This window comes from Mandrillus leucophaeus, unplaced genomic scaffold, assembly GCF_000951045.1.
Source record: "Mandrillus leucophaeus isolate KB7577 unplaced genomic scaffold, Mleu.le_1.0 Scaffold258, whole genome shotgun sequence".
Taxonomy (NCBI): Eukaryota; Metazoa; Chordata; class Mammalia; order Primates; family Cercopithecidae; genus Mandrillus; species Mandrillus leucophaeus.
Window position 1 is genome coordinate 633,305 of NW_012102676.1, and position 17,731 is coordinate 651,035.

The following is a 17,731-nucleotide window of genomic DNA, read 5'->3' on the forward strand; positions in this document are numbered from 1 at the left end:
ACCACATTTGAAAACACATAGATTTCTCATTTTAGTTAATGAGCTAAAGCTAATCTGTGATTGCAAATGAGGCTCGTAGAAACTTAATCTGAAGACATGACTGCACAAATAACATTAGTTATCTAATAAATACAATCTATTTTCCATGCAACATCTTTAACCGAAATGGGACATGAGTTCAAAATGTGAATTTTTAGAAAACGCTTTTTGTTTTTTGTAATTGGACATAACATTTTCTCCATTTCAAACAAATGATCCCACAACAAGATTCTCAACTGGAAAATTACAGTTACATAACTTGAATTGCGTCACTATGATTTTAAATAGTGGTCGTAAACTATTGTGACTGGTAATGATATGGACATTATACTACCAGACTGGTATTTAAAAACTAGAAAACTCCCACCCCTTATGCCTGGCACAATTCTATGCTCACATACACCCTTGACAAGTAGGGCATGGGCTAGATTTCAGGATTTATTTGGTCCTGGGCTGGGCACCTTTGTTCAAGGCATAACCTTGTTCATTACTATGGGCATAACTCTGTTTATTACTATGGGAATAAGCTTGTTTACTACTCTCCAAATGTTGTTTTATAACAAGTTTCCTCAAATTATAGAGTTTTTAAAGTAGCAAATCATTTTGCATCAAACCCCTTCAACTCTAAGAAATATTTAGTCTGAGTGTTACAAATTTGTAAGCCCTATATAGGTATAGACTGGGTCTTTCTTGTTCAAATTTGAGTCCTATTATCTAGAATAGTATCATGTAGTGAATGTGTGATAAACATTTATTAAATGAATGAATGAATACATTATAAATATTTATTGAATGAATGAATAAATAAATAAATGGTAAGTAAAACAAGGCATGAATTTGTGTTTCAACATTCCTTAAGAGTTTGGTTGAATCTGTGAGCTTTGCATTTCCATGATTAAAGGGAATAATTCTAGTCACATCATAGGATGCGGTAAAGATTTAAATGAGACTATAATAAGACATTTTTTTCAACAAGAAAGACATTCAAACATGTTACTGTATGATTATTATTTAAAACAGCAGTTGTTTTCTTGAGTCTATTAGCAGAATTTCGAGACTGGATGCAACTTATTTCGTTATCTGATTTACATAATCCACAATAAAACAATTTTTTTCTTATTTTAGAATTTCAATTTTTGTTGTTGCTTCAAAATAACATTAATGGTGAGAAATGTTTTCTTAAAAAGTGTTTACAGAGTTATCCTAATGTTTAAAGCAACCCTGAGAGGTAGCTGTCAGCCCATTTTATAGAAAAACAAAGGTAAGTGTCCTAGGTCTAGCATAACTAGTCTTTTAATTATAGCAGCATTTTTTCAGCCGATATGGGCCAGGTAACTCAAATATGCAGGCCAATTCTTTCACAGAAGATCCAAAAGCTGTAAAAAACCTCCTGACAGCAGGCAGCCTTCTCATGTCTCCAAAATAAGCATAAAATTGCCATGAACTTGGTGTAATTTTGTGATTTTAATACTTGGGTTTAAATAATCTAACTATAACAAATGAATCATTTTCCCTCAGTATAGTACATATAACTGACAACAGTGAAAACATATGGAAACTTTAGTAACTCTCTCTACATTGATCTGATTATCTGATTAGAACCTTCACCATCAATACTAGTTTACAACTATTCAAAATACTGTCTCAGGCAATTCTGAGAAATGAATAGAAAAGGAATTTAAAAATGTATCTATTGCATTACATTATTATAAAGAGGTCTCTAAACTCTGAAGTCTGAAAACCTCCTCTTTGATCTGCAGGTCTTTTACCTTAATACACCCAGCATCCTTTATCTTGTATTGTGGTTGTATACATGTTTATCTACCCTTCAAGACCATAAGCTTATTGAGAGTAGGAGTAGTGTATTATTTATTTTTTTGACTCATCTCACACTTCTTTTCAATAGGTTAGTTCCTTACTGGGTGTGATTCAATATATATGAATAAAGTTTGCTGGTTATCCAGTTGAAAGTTTAAAAAGTCTTCTGTTTTTTTTTTTTTTTTTTGTATCAGCTTTATTAATATACTTCATGTACCACACTATTCACCAGTTTAAACATATGATTCATGTGTTTGTGGTATATTCACAAAGTTATGCAACTGATCACCACAGTCAATTTTAGTACATTTTATCACCCCAAAAATAACCCCACACCCTTTACTCTCTGGCTGTCACAACCCCCAATTCCTTGGCCGTTGGCAATGCTCATCTATTTAAAAACAGTTACCTCTCAGTGTTGCTGTCCTACAGATGTGCCTACTTGGACACTTATATAAATGGAATCATATAATGTGTGTTAAAACTTACTTTTGAGATAAAACTCAAAATAAATTTAAACATGTAAATCCTTTTGCTACTTTTGTCATTTTCATTAGACATGTGATAGATAGCATTTCACACACAAAAATTTTTCTGTTGTTTTTTCGAAAGCATGTCTTAAAAGACAATAAGATCTAGTCTTATTTTCAGGAATATCTAATTTTTTTTTTTTTTTTTTTTTTTTTTTTGAGACAGGGTCTTGCTCTGTTGCCCAGGCTAGAGTCCAGTGGCGCAATCTTGGCTCACTGCAACCTCTGCCTCTCAGGTTCAAGCGATCCTCTGTTGCCCAGGCTAGAGTCCAGTGGTGCAATCTTGGCTCACTGCAACCTCTGCCTCCCAGGTTCAAGCTGTCCTCCCGCCTCAGCTTCTTGAGTAGCTGGGGTTACAGGCATGTGCCACCACACCTGGCTAATTTCGTATTTTTGGTAGAGGCAGGGTTTCACCATGTTGCTCAGGCTGATGTGGAACTTCTGGGCTCAAGTGATCCGCCCGCCTCGGCCTGCCAAAGCACTGAGATTACAGGCGTGAGTCACAGTGCCTGGCCTAAATATCTTAATTATAAACATTGCTCCTCTAATTTTAAACTTGATAAATGGAAAAATGTCTTATGTTAATACTATTTTAATTTATGGCCATATAAAATTGCAAATTGTTACTTAGGATCTTCAGATTTAGCATTCCCTGTAATTCCTTCACTGTTGCATCAATATTGGTTAGCTCATTGTGGTGTAGCAGGAGTATATTCAATGAAGGCAAACAATGCAGGCCTAAAAAAAAAAAAAAAAAACAGAATATTTTTACAAGATTTTAAACATTTTTTTCAATATTTTTATTGCAAATAAAACTAAACATTTTTAATGCTAATTAACATGCTAACTAAAAAGGAAAACATATGATAGCTGGATAAAGAAGGAATAACTATTAATAATATATTATAAATTATTATTAAGAATACAATAAGGTATAATTCATACAATTAATTGTGATGTGGGAATACAGAGTAAATTTCTTTCCACTGTTATTGTTTTACTTTTTTTTTTTGAGATGGAGTTTCACTCTTGTTGCCCAGGCTGGAGAGAAATGGCACAATCTCAGGTGACTGCAACCTCTGCCTCCTGGGTTCAAGGGATTCTCCTGCCTCAACCTCCCAAGTAGCTGAGATTACAGGCGTCCACCACCACACCCAGCTCATTTTTGTATTTTTAGTAGAGACGGGGTTTCACCATGTTGGCCAGGCTGGTCTCAAACTCCTGACCTCAGGTTATCCACCCACATAGGCCTCCCAGAGTTCTGGGATTACAGGCATGAGCCCCCGTGACCAGATTGTCTTACTTTTTAAAATGTACCAATGATTTTGTTTGTGTGATTGATTTTGGAGGGCTTAGTTTCTTTCTTCTTTTTGTTTGGTTTTGGTTTTGGATTTTTTTTTTTTTTTTTGCTTGTCAATGTTACTTAGATTTATAACGCTAGTCAAGGGAAAAATTACTCATCTCCAAATTGCATAGCTAAGTATTTTCTGTACATAACTGGAAACCAAATATTCATATTATTTTCATAGATTCTAAATTGTTTATTTTCCTACATTTTTAACATAAATGAAAGTGGGATGTGTCTTTTGATAGCCATGTCATAGCTTCATTGGCAAGATGTTCTTTCTTAGTGGTGCATGAAATCATGATGGGCCTTAAAATGTATGACATTTTTATTCTTTGATATATGATATTAAAGAAAAGTGTTTTGTACTGTACCTCTGTATTTCATGATCATGATATGCCACGTGCTTTTATGAATGGCTTGAAATGATCAGTTTTGAGAGTGTTTTGCATATAAAATTAACTCAGAGTGAAAGCAGGAATTTGGCTGGTAGAACACACTGCCAATAAAATTTCTTAAGACTATTAAGTTTTTGTATTTATCAATGCTCCCAACTATTGTTAAAATTTGCTTCCACATGTCTAGTTTATGTCTAAAATACTTGTTAAAAATTATTTTAAATTTTGAATAAGACACATGGCAATATTAAATTAGAAAAGTAATCTAATAGCACATTTCTTAATATAAAATGTACATTAGAACATTTAAAAATAGATTCCTTAATATATTTTCAACAGAAATGTTAAAACAGATTTTTGCATGTCATTAGCAATTACCATAGTTGAAAGTACTTAATTGAAAATCTATTAAATCAACAGAAAATTTAAGACATACCTTCTATCTCAAATATTGCATTGTTGTTTAGATATAGTTCCGTCAGACAATAGTTTCTAGTTAGAAATGTTATTCCATGGAGCTAAAAATGAGAGTTAGAGAACAATATACTTTTTATAATAACTGCATATATAACATAAATATAGATAACATGATATACAAAAATAATATATTTAATTGTAATAAGATACTAAAAGTTTGACTTTTGCTATTATTATTTGTGACCTTTTGGTCTGGCTGTAGGTTACATTTGGATTGTCTTGGAGGAGAATGTGATAAAAAGAATACTTTTATCTAACTTAAACCTCTCTTACCACATCTTAGCCAAACTCACTTGCCTGGCTTTCAAAACCTCTGCAACCTGGCCTAGCTCTTTTGTGCTAACAATATTTCTTCTACTTCTGCTCCGTATAGTCTCATTGGATCCGACATCACATATCCGCCACCTAATACTATCATGTGCCAAGGGCTCCCTCCTTATGCTGAGGCCATTTCTGCATCTGTAGGAGTCATGATTTCCCTTTGTCTGTGTGTCTTTTCTTCTTGGTACACTTGAAGTTATTTTTAAGGATTAGCCCTAGGCCAGCAAGGCATACTAAACCGTGCATGAGTGGACGGCCGCAGTAAGTTTTCACTTGCAGAAATCAGTCGAAACCAAGGTTTGACCTCCTTGTACCTTACTACTGTCTTTGTGCCCTATTTTGACCCACTTGATTTTCTCTAAACTTCTACTTGCTTCAGCACTTCGAGTCAGATTTCCTGAGTGATGGTCTAATCCTGGACTCTTTCTTTACGGCCTCGTCTATAACCATCTCCTCTTCTCTGGTTCTCTGCCCCTCTAGTAAACAGATCTCAGTTTAGCTATGGGTTCTGCAATCTGAATACACGCAGGAGGCAGCTCTGCCAGATCAGGCCCAGAACTAACAGCTCAAACAGCTACCATCTGCAATTAGAAGGCAAGGCACAGTACAATCCTGTTCATCATTCAGAGTTCATCCTTTTTCACAAAGCCTTTCCTGACAACTCCTATGCTCACGAACCTCCCTTTTCTTGACCATCCCAAATGCTTATTTTGACTTGTACAGTTAATCACTTGAACACTAGAGTTTTGTGCGTTCCTCAAGGAAAGGAACCATGTTTCTTCAGCACCTTATCCTTTCTACCTCCCTACTCTCCTAACAATATAGTGAAGAAGTCACATTTTACTTTTAAGGTTAGAATCAAAATTTTCATATGAATGGAAATAGTAAAAAGTACTCTCTCAAAATTCCTCAAATGAACCGTTAGGTACGGTATACATAATACGGGGTATTCAATGCTAAACTGTATGTCAGAAATCATTCTGGTACCCCGTAAGGAGAACTGCTATTTTTTTTTAAATATTGACTCCATAACATCCATCAAATTTAAAAGATGTATTTGCATTGTGAAGATGAGACATGGTAGAGCCGTAGAGGAGGAGCAGTTATGTTCTAAGAACTGCAGGTAAGTTAAATGTAAGAATGATAACTTTACCATTTAACACAGGATCTAGCAGGGAAAAGATCCTCGTGAAAGAGTTATTGATCAATTATTTAGTACTTTATGTATATAAAAATATATGTTCCTGATGGTAAATTTTTTCTTGTGTGTTTTCTAAAGCTTATCATAGGAAATATTTAATTTTTTTTTTTTTTTGAGACGGAGTCTCACTCTGTCACCCAGGCTGGAGTGCAGTGGCACAATCTCAGCTCACTGCAAGCTCCGTCTCCTGGGATCTAGGTTCAAGTGGTTCTCCTACCTCAGCCTCCCAAGTAGCTGGGACTACAGGCACATGCCACCACCTGGCTAATATTTTATTTTTAGTAGAGATGGCGTTTCACTATGTTGGCCAGGCTGGTCTTGAACTCCTGACCTCAGCTGATCCACCCACCTCGGCCTTCCAAAGTGCTGGGATTACAAGCATGAGCCACCACGTCCGTCCAGGAACTATTATTATTAGTTAAATAAAAATATTTTGTTCATTGATGAACAGATTCAGAAAAAGGATCCCAACCCATCTGACTTAGTGAGGATTTATTGGACTTTTTTTTTTTTGAGACGGAGGTTAGCTCTGTCCCTCAGGCTGGAGTGCAGTGACCGGATCTCAGCTCACTGCAAGCTCCGCCTCCCGGGTTTACGCCATTCTCCTGCCTCAGCCTCTCGAGTAGCTGGGACTACAGGCGCCCGCCACCTCGCCCAGCTAGCTTTTTTGTATTTTTTAGTAGAGATGGGGTTTCATCGCGTTAACCAGGATGGTCTCGATCTCCTGACCTTGTGATCCGCCCATCTCGGCCTCCCAAAGTGCTGGGATTACAGGCTTGAGCGACTGCGCCCGGCCTATTGGACATTTCATTCATGCCCCTCTCAAATCTCAGAAAAGCCTTTTTAGATTTGTGTTTAAGGTTTGAAAACTAACTTCTTTGAGGAATTTTGTTTACTTTGTTTTTATATTGGCAACATTCACAAATTACGAAGCTATAAAAGGGATTTCATGTGCTGTTCATCTGATTGTTCGCAGACTCATCTCCACCAAATTATGCCAGCACTCCTTCTGGAGGACCACTAGTAATTTCACCAAAGGTTTTGTTATGTCATGAGAGAAGCCGTGTTTCCCCAGGGTAGGAGAAACCGTTCAAAGCCAGAAGGTGAGGGTCCCTGTTGGCTCCTTATTGCTTTCAAACTTTTCCCACTGGCCTCCTGGCAGCAATTCGCTGCGTTCTGTTCTTCCTCTCACTACTCCCTGCTTTAATAGTAGCCACACTTGACATCAATGTAGGAAAAGAACGCCAGCAGAAATCATGACTTTTTCCTCTCTCTTCTCCCAGTTACCTGCCAACCACACATTAATAGAACATTACTAATTAGCTGAGACTTTAATTTCTCTTGCATTGCTCATTAACACAGGAAGAACACTCACAAACCCCACAGTTTGACCTTGGTTATAGAATCATAGTTTTCCCACGAGCATTAACATCCTTGGACCATGATTATTGGGATTATAGGAGTGCGTTGTTTGTGAAGGTGAGGGGGAGTGAAGGGAGATAGAGTGGAGTCAAAGCTAAATCATGAGGACCTTGGGGAGCTATTAAAAGATCTTGTTTAGAAGAATGTTATTGCCCAATTAGATTTTAGAAAGAAAATGGCCGATTTACAGGAGATAGTAAGTACAATGGCAGGAGATGAATAAGGAGGGCGTTTCCCTAATTCAGAAGAATTTGTAGTGGCCCAAATGGAGTAATGGTGGCGAGAGAAGAAAGAAGTGGAGGAAATTGAGGGAGTATTTCAAGGTAGAATTCAATATACATTGCAAGATAGCAAGTTGTTAAGGTCAGGAACATTATAAGACAGGCTATTGTCCTGATACTCAGTTATTATTAAAATAAAATGTTATTTATTTATTTATTCATTTATTTTGAGATGGAGTCTCACTCTGTCACCCAGGCTGGAGTGCAATGGTGCAATCTCTACTTACTGCAACCTCCACCTCCCAGGTTCAAGCGATTCTCCGGCCTCAGCCTCCCGAGTAGCTGGGATTACAGGCGTGCGCCATCGCGCCCTGCTACTTTTTTATTTTTAGTAGAGATGGGGGTTTCCCCATGTTGACCAGGTTGGTCTCGAACTCCTGACCTCAGATAATCTGCCTGCTTCGGCCTGCCAAAATGCTGGGATTACAGGTGTGAGCCACCGTGCCCGGCCATAACATGTTATTATTATTATCCGTTTAGAGAAATCTGTATTACTGATTCTCAGGATTGCTGTAGGATTTATATTTAGTGTGGTATTTCACAAATCATATGTCTTAGCTTAGGCTTGGAGCATAGCAAGTGCCCAATAGATGACTATTATTTAACCATTAGTATTAATTTTATAGAACTGGGAGCTTTTATATTTAATGTAAAATACATACAGGTAATCACTAGGGTACTACTAGGCACAAATGTATACCACCATGAATTTAAAATTAAGGAAGAATTCAGAGTTTCTTAATCTCTACAGCAATCACATATATTGGACCAGATAATTCTTCGTTGGAGTTGATGGGAAAGGTGCTGCCCTGGGGTTGTACATTAGCATCCCTGGCTTTTTACTCAGTAGATGCTAGTAGCATACACATCCCAGTCAGAAATGTCTCTAGACATTGTGAAATGTCCCCTGGGAGGCAAAAACACCCCCAGTTGACAAATGCTGATTTAGATGCAAGAGAAGAAAATATATGTATTAAGTGCTTATTATGAGCTGGGCATTAAGCTAGATGTTTTCACAGACATTATACAATATAATCCTAACAAAAGCCCAATGTTATTTATTTGACCCCCATATCCCCAGTTTACCTAGGAGAAAACCAAGGCTCAGAGAAGTTAAACAACTTTCTCAAGGTCCGGAGATCATAAGTAGTAGCAGAGTGAACATTCAAACCCAAGTCTATCTGACTCCCAAACCAAACATTGGCATGTATTACATCATAACTGAGTTCTTTAATTTGGGGAGACTTCTATCTAAACCATCCAGAAGTTACTAATTTGAAAATATGTTGAAGTGTATAAGTTTATTAGATTGAGCACTGGAAAATATTCGATGCATCAATTTATTCCTAGTATTTCAACAATAGTCCCAAAAGGTGTCTAAAATGCATCCAAAAATTTTGACCAGAAATGGAAAGAAGAAATGTAATAATCGCTGAAAACTTTCAAATTGTAAAAATAAACAGAATGTTGCCTTACTAATCTTTACTACAAACTCATGAGGAAGGAGTATATTATTATCTTATTTTAAGATGATGAAACTGAGGCCCAGAAAGGTTAAGTAATTTACGCAAGATTATACAGCTAGTACATGGTGGAACTGGGTAGGCTTTGACCCAGGCTCCACAGTCCCTGCTGGAAACCACTGCACCTTACTAATGTTCAGGACAGGAAGTTAAACTGTCCAGCTCAGCTCATTCTCAGACTTGGCTGGAGCCTTGGCCTGCCTTGTTCTACCCACCTGATCTAACTTGACCTCTCAAGTTTTCTGGGTTCTTCTCAACAGTTGCTCTAACTGGGCTGCCATCTCTTAAGCTAGTTTTGAGTTCCAGGCACTGTCTTATCTTTTCCTCACCTCTTACGTGGTGTTCTTATGTTTTTTATAGAACTTTTCAGCAGAACCTAGATAGATTTATATGGTCACCAATCAATCCAAACTAAAAAGAAGATCCAACCCCGGCACTAAGCAACATCATGCATAAGTAACTGTACTTGTTCTTGGCTTCTTCCACTCTTCCTTTCAGCATTCCTTTTTCTCCTCCTGGCATCTTCTTAACCCTGACCATCCCAATGTCCTCCTTTTCTGCACACTTCCTTTCCTTTCATATGCTCTGGAGTCCCATTTCTGCATGTTCCAGAGGTAAACTATTATATTCTCCCCACAGATTAATACATTAGCCATCTCAGGGTATTTCTTTTAAATTAGAAGATTATAATCAACGATGCTCTAATTGTTGACTTTAACATCCTTGAATACATATGTGCGTTGTTGACTTTAACATCCTTGAATACGTATGTGCGATCTGAGAAAACTTTTGAATGTTCCTCAAATTATGCTTCATAACAACTCATTATTATTAGCTTATGAATCAGTTTTGGGGACTGAGTTGTAAAAACAGGTTTTCTTCTCTGCTCTCACACACAACACAGAAGACTTTTTTGACCAAATGTGTGGGGCTTTACCCCCACATATCATGCCATGCAAGCAACTAATTATGCAGCAGACACCAAGTGTGTGTCCTCCAGTTGAATTTCTGCACCATCTACCTGGAGATCGCATCAGATCTTACAGGTTCGGAGCTCAATCCCGCAAGACTGCCCCCCCACCCCACTTCTGATGCCAATTGCAAGCCCCAGGTTGTTTTACCTGTGCTTCTGACCAACTGGCTATAAATTGGGGTCCCCATTACCCCCTCCCTGGACTTGCAATTTGCTAGAGTGGCTCACAGACCTCAGTGAACACTTTCATTTACTTTTTTTTTTTTTTTTAAATAAAGGATATTACAAAGGATACAGATGAAGAGCTACATAGGGCAAGGTATGGGGGAAGGGATGCAGAGCTTCCATGCCCTCCCCAGGGGTACTACCCTCCAGGACCTTCCATGTGTTCAGCTATCTGGAAACTCTCTGAAGCCAGTCTTTTAGGATTTGTATGAAAGCTTTGTTACATAGGCATAATTGATTAAATCATTGGCCATTGGTGATCAGTTTAACCTTCAGGCCCTCTCCCCTCCTGAAAGTAGGGCTCCTGGGAAGCAGAAGTCCCAACCTTCTAATTTTGCCTTAGTGTTTTCGATGACCAGCCCCCATCCTGAAGCTGCCTGGGAGCTGCCAACCATCAGTCACACGAAAAGATGCTTATCACTTTGAAGATTCCAAGGATTTGGAGAGTTGTATGCCAGGAAATCAGGACTGGGACTAAATATATATTTCATAACATCACAGGGACGTCCATTAAACCCAAATAGTGTCATCAATATAAAGAATGGTATCAAAAAGTGTATTATTATTGGCTCGTAGGTGGCCATTTGGTTCTGGTGTCTTCATGTGATCTCTGTGTATGTGCATATGTCTAGTCTCTGGCTTTCTTTGTCCTAGTCTCCTTTTGTTATAAAGATTTTAGTCATATTGGATTAGGTCCCACCCTAATGACCCATTTTAGCTTAATCACCTCTTTAAATGCCCTGTTCCCACATACAGCCACATTCTGAGGGACTGGGAATTAGGGCTTGAACATACGAATTTGAGGGAGACACAATTCAGTTCATAACAAAAAGCTAACAAAAAAGTCAAACAAATATAAACTCCAGGGAATTGAAGGAAGTATAATCAAGGAAAACATAAAGCTGAATACATGGCTTAGCTCTGAATAGCATATTTTGTCATAACAATATACCAGTGAATATTGATTTAACCAAAATTACAATACAACCACATCAGGAGAATGGGGAATGGAAAGTATGCATGTGTGTGGTAGAAGTGAGGGCAGAAAAGAGAAAGAATTAAATGCTCATTTCCTTAGTGAAAATTCAATAGCTATTTTCTAGAAAAGAAAAATCAAGAAGTAGCAGCAATACCAGCAAGTGACTTAGAGAAAAGCTGATAAGTAACAAAAGATCACTTAAAAGAATTGAAAGTTGTTGCAACTGGGAAATGACAAGTGAGGGCAGATGTGCACAACCCTTGCTAACTTAGAGAATTAGCCAATTCTTTCAACTAATATTATATGTTTATATAGCTATGTTAAGAACAACATGAAGAAAAGGAGTAAGGAGGTTGGGTCTTACTGTTTATTCTGTGACTACTGTGTGCAAGTTTCTTTGATTAGTACTTTACACTTGTCATCTCATTTATTTTTCATGCCAACCCCGGAAGCAGTCTGAAAGAATAAATACCCCATGTTGTCTAAGAAGAACATCGTTTTAGAGATATTATGTGATTTGCTATATATTATTAGCTGGTTAGTGATAGGACCATTGCTATACTCCAGTTCTCAGTTCTACATCATTTTTTATTTTATTTTTTGAGATAGGGTCTCACTGTGTTGCCCAGGTTGGAGTGAAGTGGTACGATCACAGCCACTGCAGCCTCACCCTCCTGGACTCAAGCATCCTCCCACCTCAGCCTCCCAAGTAGCTGGGACTACAGGCACACACCACCATGCATGGCTAATTTTTAAAATTTTCATGGAGATGTGGTCTGACTGTGTTTCTCAGACTGGTCTTAGACTCCTGGACTCAAGCAACCCTCTAATCATGGCCTCCCAAAGTACTGGGATTACAATGAGCCACCTCACCTGAAAACATCTGTTAATTTAACAACTATCGTTTCCTGGTACTCTAACAGGAATCATTAATGCAGATATTAGTACTATTCCTTTTACTTTTATCTTTCTAAACATTAATAAAAGATGGGATACACTTGTACCTTTTTGGCTGTGTAGCATCTAAAACTCCTCCCCACAATTCAAGGATTTCTTGTCTAAATAAGTCTTGGTGGCAATCAGAAACTACACCCCATTATACAAGATATTTGCTTTTCCAGACTTCTGGCAGGTAGGGCATGGATTCGTGACCTTGATGCACCCACTCTGAACTTCTAACCAAGAACTAGTCATACAAAGAAGCGGAGACAGTTGAAAGTTAATTCTGGTGGTGGTAGAGATGGAGAGAAAAAATATTGCTTTCCATAGCAGTGGAAATGGTGGCAGTGGTGACAGTGGATGTGTCCAGTGGCTGGTGCTGGTGACACCAACAGTACAAGCCACTGATTCTATTGTTGATTGTTTTTCCACAAACAGTGTTTGTGGAAAGCAGTTCTGTGACATGGTTTTGACCATGGCTCCCTTTGATTTTGAGAACTTTCTGAACTTGATTGTCAAGCTCCATAATAGCTATCCAATATCTTTTTGATAAATTATTTTTCTGCTTAAATTGGCCAAAGCATGCTTCTGTCTTGTGAACTTCTGTTAACTTAACTAGTACTCATGCAAAGAAATATTCTTAGCCATGATGTCCAATGAACAGAAACTGACATTTTCAAAAGAACAAAAAGTAAAATACTAAACAAAATATTATCAACTTGCCCTCCTGACATTTATAAGTGGTGACTAATTACATGCCATTTGGATTCACTGACAAAATGAAAATATTGCATTTATGAGAAAATATTAGACTTTTAATTTACTCATTCTTCCACTCAGCAAACATTTGTTGAGCATCTACTATGTGCCAGACTCCGTGCTAAGTTCTGGGGGAACAGCCATGAAGAAAATAGACAAAAATCTCTGCTCTTATTGTAGTAGGGAAAGATTAAATAAATAATACATACAATGAGTAAATTATATATTATGACCTAAGTTGATAAGTGCTATGTGAAAAAAATGAAACTTGGAGATTGTGTTGCGGGATCTTTGGCGTATTGCTTCACCAGCCGGAAACCTCTATGGCCAGTGGTGCCTTTGCCTGAGTTTTGCTCTGGCCTGCTGGGCTGGTTCTGCCCAATCAGTCTGGAAGGCTGTGCTCAGCTCCTGCTACCAGCTTGGATCCCATGCCTGTCAAGGGTGAGCCAGGCACAGAGAACTGAGGGGCGTGTGAGCAAGTGTGGGGTCCAGTTGGCTGTAGCAGGACAGGCAGCTCCAGGGGTTGGCATGGGCGCCAGCTTCCTGTGAGGCTGTGGTTGGACCAGGTGTGTCAAAAGCAGCTTCCACGACTGACACGGGAATGTGGCGTGGTATCCAGAAGTTTGAAGATGCCAGGAACTGCAGAACCCCAAAGAGGGTGTCACAGCCCTGGTTTGGGGAGCTCCTAGGTCTGGGTTTCCCAAAGGGACTCAACTCTTCTCTCCTTCTCTCTTCTCTCCTTTTCTCTTGTCTCCTTCTAGTCACCCACAATGCGACAGGCAAGGGGGGTGTTTTCAGCCCTGTTTGTGTTATGTCTCTTTTAGCCCCGCCATTCAGTGAGTCTCAAGTTCTTGTCCTACGTCCAGGAAGAATGAATTACACAGACAACTGGAGGGTATGCAAGACAAAGGGTAGCTTTACTGAGCAATAGAACACCTTAGAGAAGACGTGCAGTGGGCAGCTCCTGTCCATAGCAAGGGTGCCCCAACAAGTGTCCAGCTCTCAGCAGAGAAGATAGCTCCTCTCTGCAGCTGGTCATCCTGTTGTCTCCTCAAGTCTGACTGAGTTCAGGGCTTTTATTGGCCTTAGTGGGGAGGAAGTGCTTGCTGATTGGTTCATGGGCAGCCACAGGCAGGCTTGGAAAAGGTACCACAAGTTTTCACTCTGGTCTATGGGACTGAAAGCCCAGCCCTCAGCCTTTAGGTCCTCTCTAACTTGAAGGTGGGGCTTCACCGGGGACCTGCCACCTGTCCAGGAGCCTGTGTGCCTCCTGCCACTGTTCATGGAGCTCAGGTTATTCATGTCAAGGGGCACCTGCAGGTTAGTGCCCAGCTGCCCTCAGCTCCTCTTTAGCCTCCCTCCCACACTTCTTGGTGCCCAAAGTCTGGAGGGGGCCGAGGTGGCAGGGGGCTGGCATACCAGCATTGCTTGAGTGTGTGTACCCCCAGCCAGGTTGTGATAGCTCCCGGGCTAGGGCTCAACTTTGCTCTGTTATCAGAGTGGGTGCTGACAGCAGGGAGAAGCCAGACAGCAGGAGGAGGCACTTCTGAGCCTGTGGGTGTAAGAGGGGCCTTCCTGGGTGCAGGGAGATGCATGGATCCACAGTGGCAGTTTGGGCAGCTGCAGCTATGCCTGGGAGGATGGGGCTCCTGCCTACTCCCAGCTCCCAAGAGCACCAGGGTACCCAGTTTGCAGCCATGGCTTGGGCAGCTGCAGTTGTGCCTGGGGAGCTCCCACCGTCTCTGTGGAATATGGCACCACCCCAGTCCCAGCTCTGCTTTGGGACCCCTCTCTTCCCCCCACTCCGTGCCCAACCACACTGCTCCTCCACCAGTGGGTGACTTTGCCTGGCCCCACTGAGGCAGCTCCCAGGGTGGCAGGCTCTGGTGGGGTCCCCCAGGGTTGGGCTCCAGGACCTTTCCACCTCCCCTCCATGTTTTCCTGGCTGTGTCTTCAGCTGGGTAATCACAGGTTCCCAAGATATGGCAAGGAGTGAGGTTAAGACCACACTGGAGGTTCTGGGCCTGGGAGCGGGTCCTGTCTGGCTGTGCGAGGGTGGAGGTGGTACAATTGGATGGGGGGCACCACTGCTGCTCCCACAGCTGCTCCTGCTGCCACTGTCCACACCTCCCTGGTGCAGCTGGTGTAATGTCAGCAGCTGCTCCAAACGGCCTGCTGCCGCCATCAATTGGAAGTGGTAGAGTGAGGTAGTGTTACATTTTAGTGGGGTGGGACAGAGTAGGCCTTATGGAGGAGGCAATGTTTGAACAGACTGTTGATCACAGGGAGGGAGAGGGCCACTGGAATGTCTGTAGGAACAGCACTGGGGACAAGCCAGTGCACAGATCCCGAGACAGTGTAGTGCCTGGGGTGGCTAAACCAGAATGAGCCAGGGAGAGATGGCAGGTAATAAGGTCAGAGAGAGAACCAGAGGCCCAATGTGTATAGGACCTTGTTGGTTACTGTAAGAAGTTGGCTGAATGTAGCAGAAAACCATCAGAGGTTTTGAGCAGAGGAGTAACATGTTTTCACTTCGGTTTCCACAGATCACTCTGCTGCTGTATTGAATGATTCTCAGTGGAGGTAGAGGGGAGTTTTGCCCCCCAGGGAGCATTTGACAATATCTGGAAATATTTTTGCTTGCCACTGCTGGGGAGCATCTCCTGGCATTAATGGGTAGAGGCCAGGGATGCTGCTGAGCACCCTAAAATGCACAGGACATACTCCACCACCAAGAATTATCCAGGTCAGGCCGGGCGCGGTGGCTCACGCCAGCATTTTCAGAGGCCGAGACAGGTGGATCACGAGGTCAGGGGATCGAGACCATCCTGGCTAACACGGTGAAACCCCATCTCTACTAAAAATACAAAAATGTTAGCCGGGCGTAGTGGTGCGCGCCTGTAGTCCCAGCTACTCAGCAGGCTGAGGCAGGAGAATGGCGTCAACCGGGGAGGCGGAGCGTGCAATGAGCCGAGATAGCTCCACTGCACTCCAGCCTGGGCGACAGAGCCAGGCTCCGTCTCAAAAAAAAAAAAAAAAAAAAAAAAAAGAATTATCACAATAGCAGCAAGGTTGAAAAACCGTAGGGGCAAAGATGCATACATAGACCAGTGATTAAACGACATGATGAAATTCTGAAAAATTCTGGACTTATGTGTTAATCAAAAGGGTATGTTATTGTATGTTTAGTACTGAAATTCCAATATGCACTAAATTTACATAGAACGTGAAACATTAGTTGGGAAGCATTTTAATAATATACCCTGAATTATATAGGAGTAAAAAAAGAAACATTTCAATGTACTTCTAAAATTTCTAAGTTTATTTTTATGGTGTTCTTATCCAATAAATTAAAACAATGCACTCATTTCTATCTTAGTTTAAAATATATACAGTACTTTTACAGTCTATACCTTAAAAATATTCAGAAGTAACTATTTTTAACCAATCCAGACTTTCATTCTCATGTTTTCCCCTCTCTTTTCCGACATACTAAAATATTTGCACTTGTTCTTTCCAAAAATATGGGTTTTTTTGGTTAAATCATTAAAAACCATAACTAGATATGTATTGTACATATCTTCAAATTTCACAACCATGCAGTGAAGTGTTATTTAGGTTATTTATATTTATTTGCTTTTTAAAGAAGTTTTTAAATATGGAGCAAAATACAATTTTTTCAACAAAGTTGACACCAAGGATATAATTAATATTGCCCTAAGGTAACAGAAACACATAAGAGCCCAAAATATATGGAATGTATGCTAATTCATTTTGTTTTTTTAACGGCTCTTACATCCCAGAGTGGAGTTTGTACTGCTCTAAATAGTTTTTGGAACAAGGTATTGTATGTATAAATGAATAAACAAATACATATACCCAAACTTAATAAACAAATAAATCTGATTAAAGAGGCCAACAGAAATTCCATGATACAAAGCATGTTGTAAATCTACCGGAAAAGTATGGCCATTCAAGTAATTCTTTATCAAATATTTGTAACAGCACATTAAAAATAATTATTTCAATTTCCAAAGTATGATTTGCTAATTTTATAAACCAATATTTCTTCCTAAAATACATACATTTGTGCTATTTGCTGAATTCTCAATATGCGCTTCATGTCTAGGAGCTTGGAAATCATAACAGCATAGAAGATTGAGCCTAAGACATTTCTTAAAACATTTACTCTTTATTTTTATTTTATTTTTCCTTAAGTTCTGGGATACATGTGCAGAACGTGCAGCTTTGTTACATAGGTATACATGTGGCATGGTGGTTTGCTGTACAGATCAACCCGTCATCTAGGTTTTGAGTCCTGCATGCATTAGGTATTTGTCCTAATGTTAAAGCATTTATTCCAATCTGACCATTCTCTAGTCAGTGTGAGTGATGTTATTATAAATATTTCAATTATTCTTTATATAATGATGTTTGTAAACAATGACTTTGCCAGAAGCATCTTTTTATGTAAACTGAATTTATAAAATTTGTTAACTAT

The 17,731-nt window shown here is 39.7% G+C and overlaps 1 protein-coding gene across 1 annotated transcript in view; it reads right to left on the minus strand.

Annotated features, from left to right (window-relative positions):
* LRRC72 (leucine rich repeat containing 72) overlaps positions 1-17,731 on the minus strand; it is a 49,882-nt gene that overhangs the window by 14,176 nt on the left and 17,975 nt on the right. The window contains exons 4-5 of the mRNA XM_011983949.1: positions 4,567-4,648; positions 3,015-3,125 (exon numbers count right to left, since the gene is read on the minus strand). Coding sequence (XP_011839339.1) covers positions 3,015-3,125; positions 4,567-4,648 — 193 coding nt within the window. The remainder of the gene's footprint in view (positions 1-3,014; positions 3,126-4,566; positions 4,649-17,731) is intronic.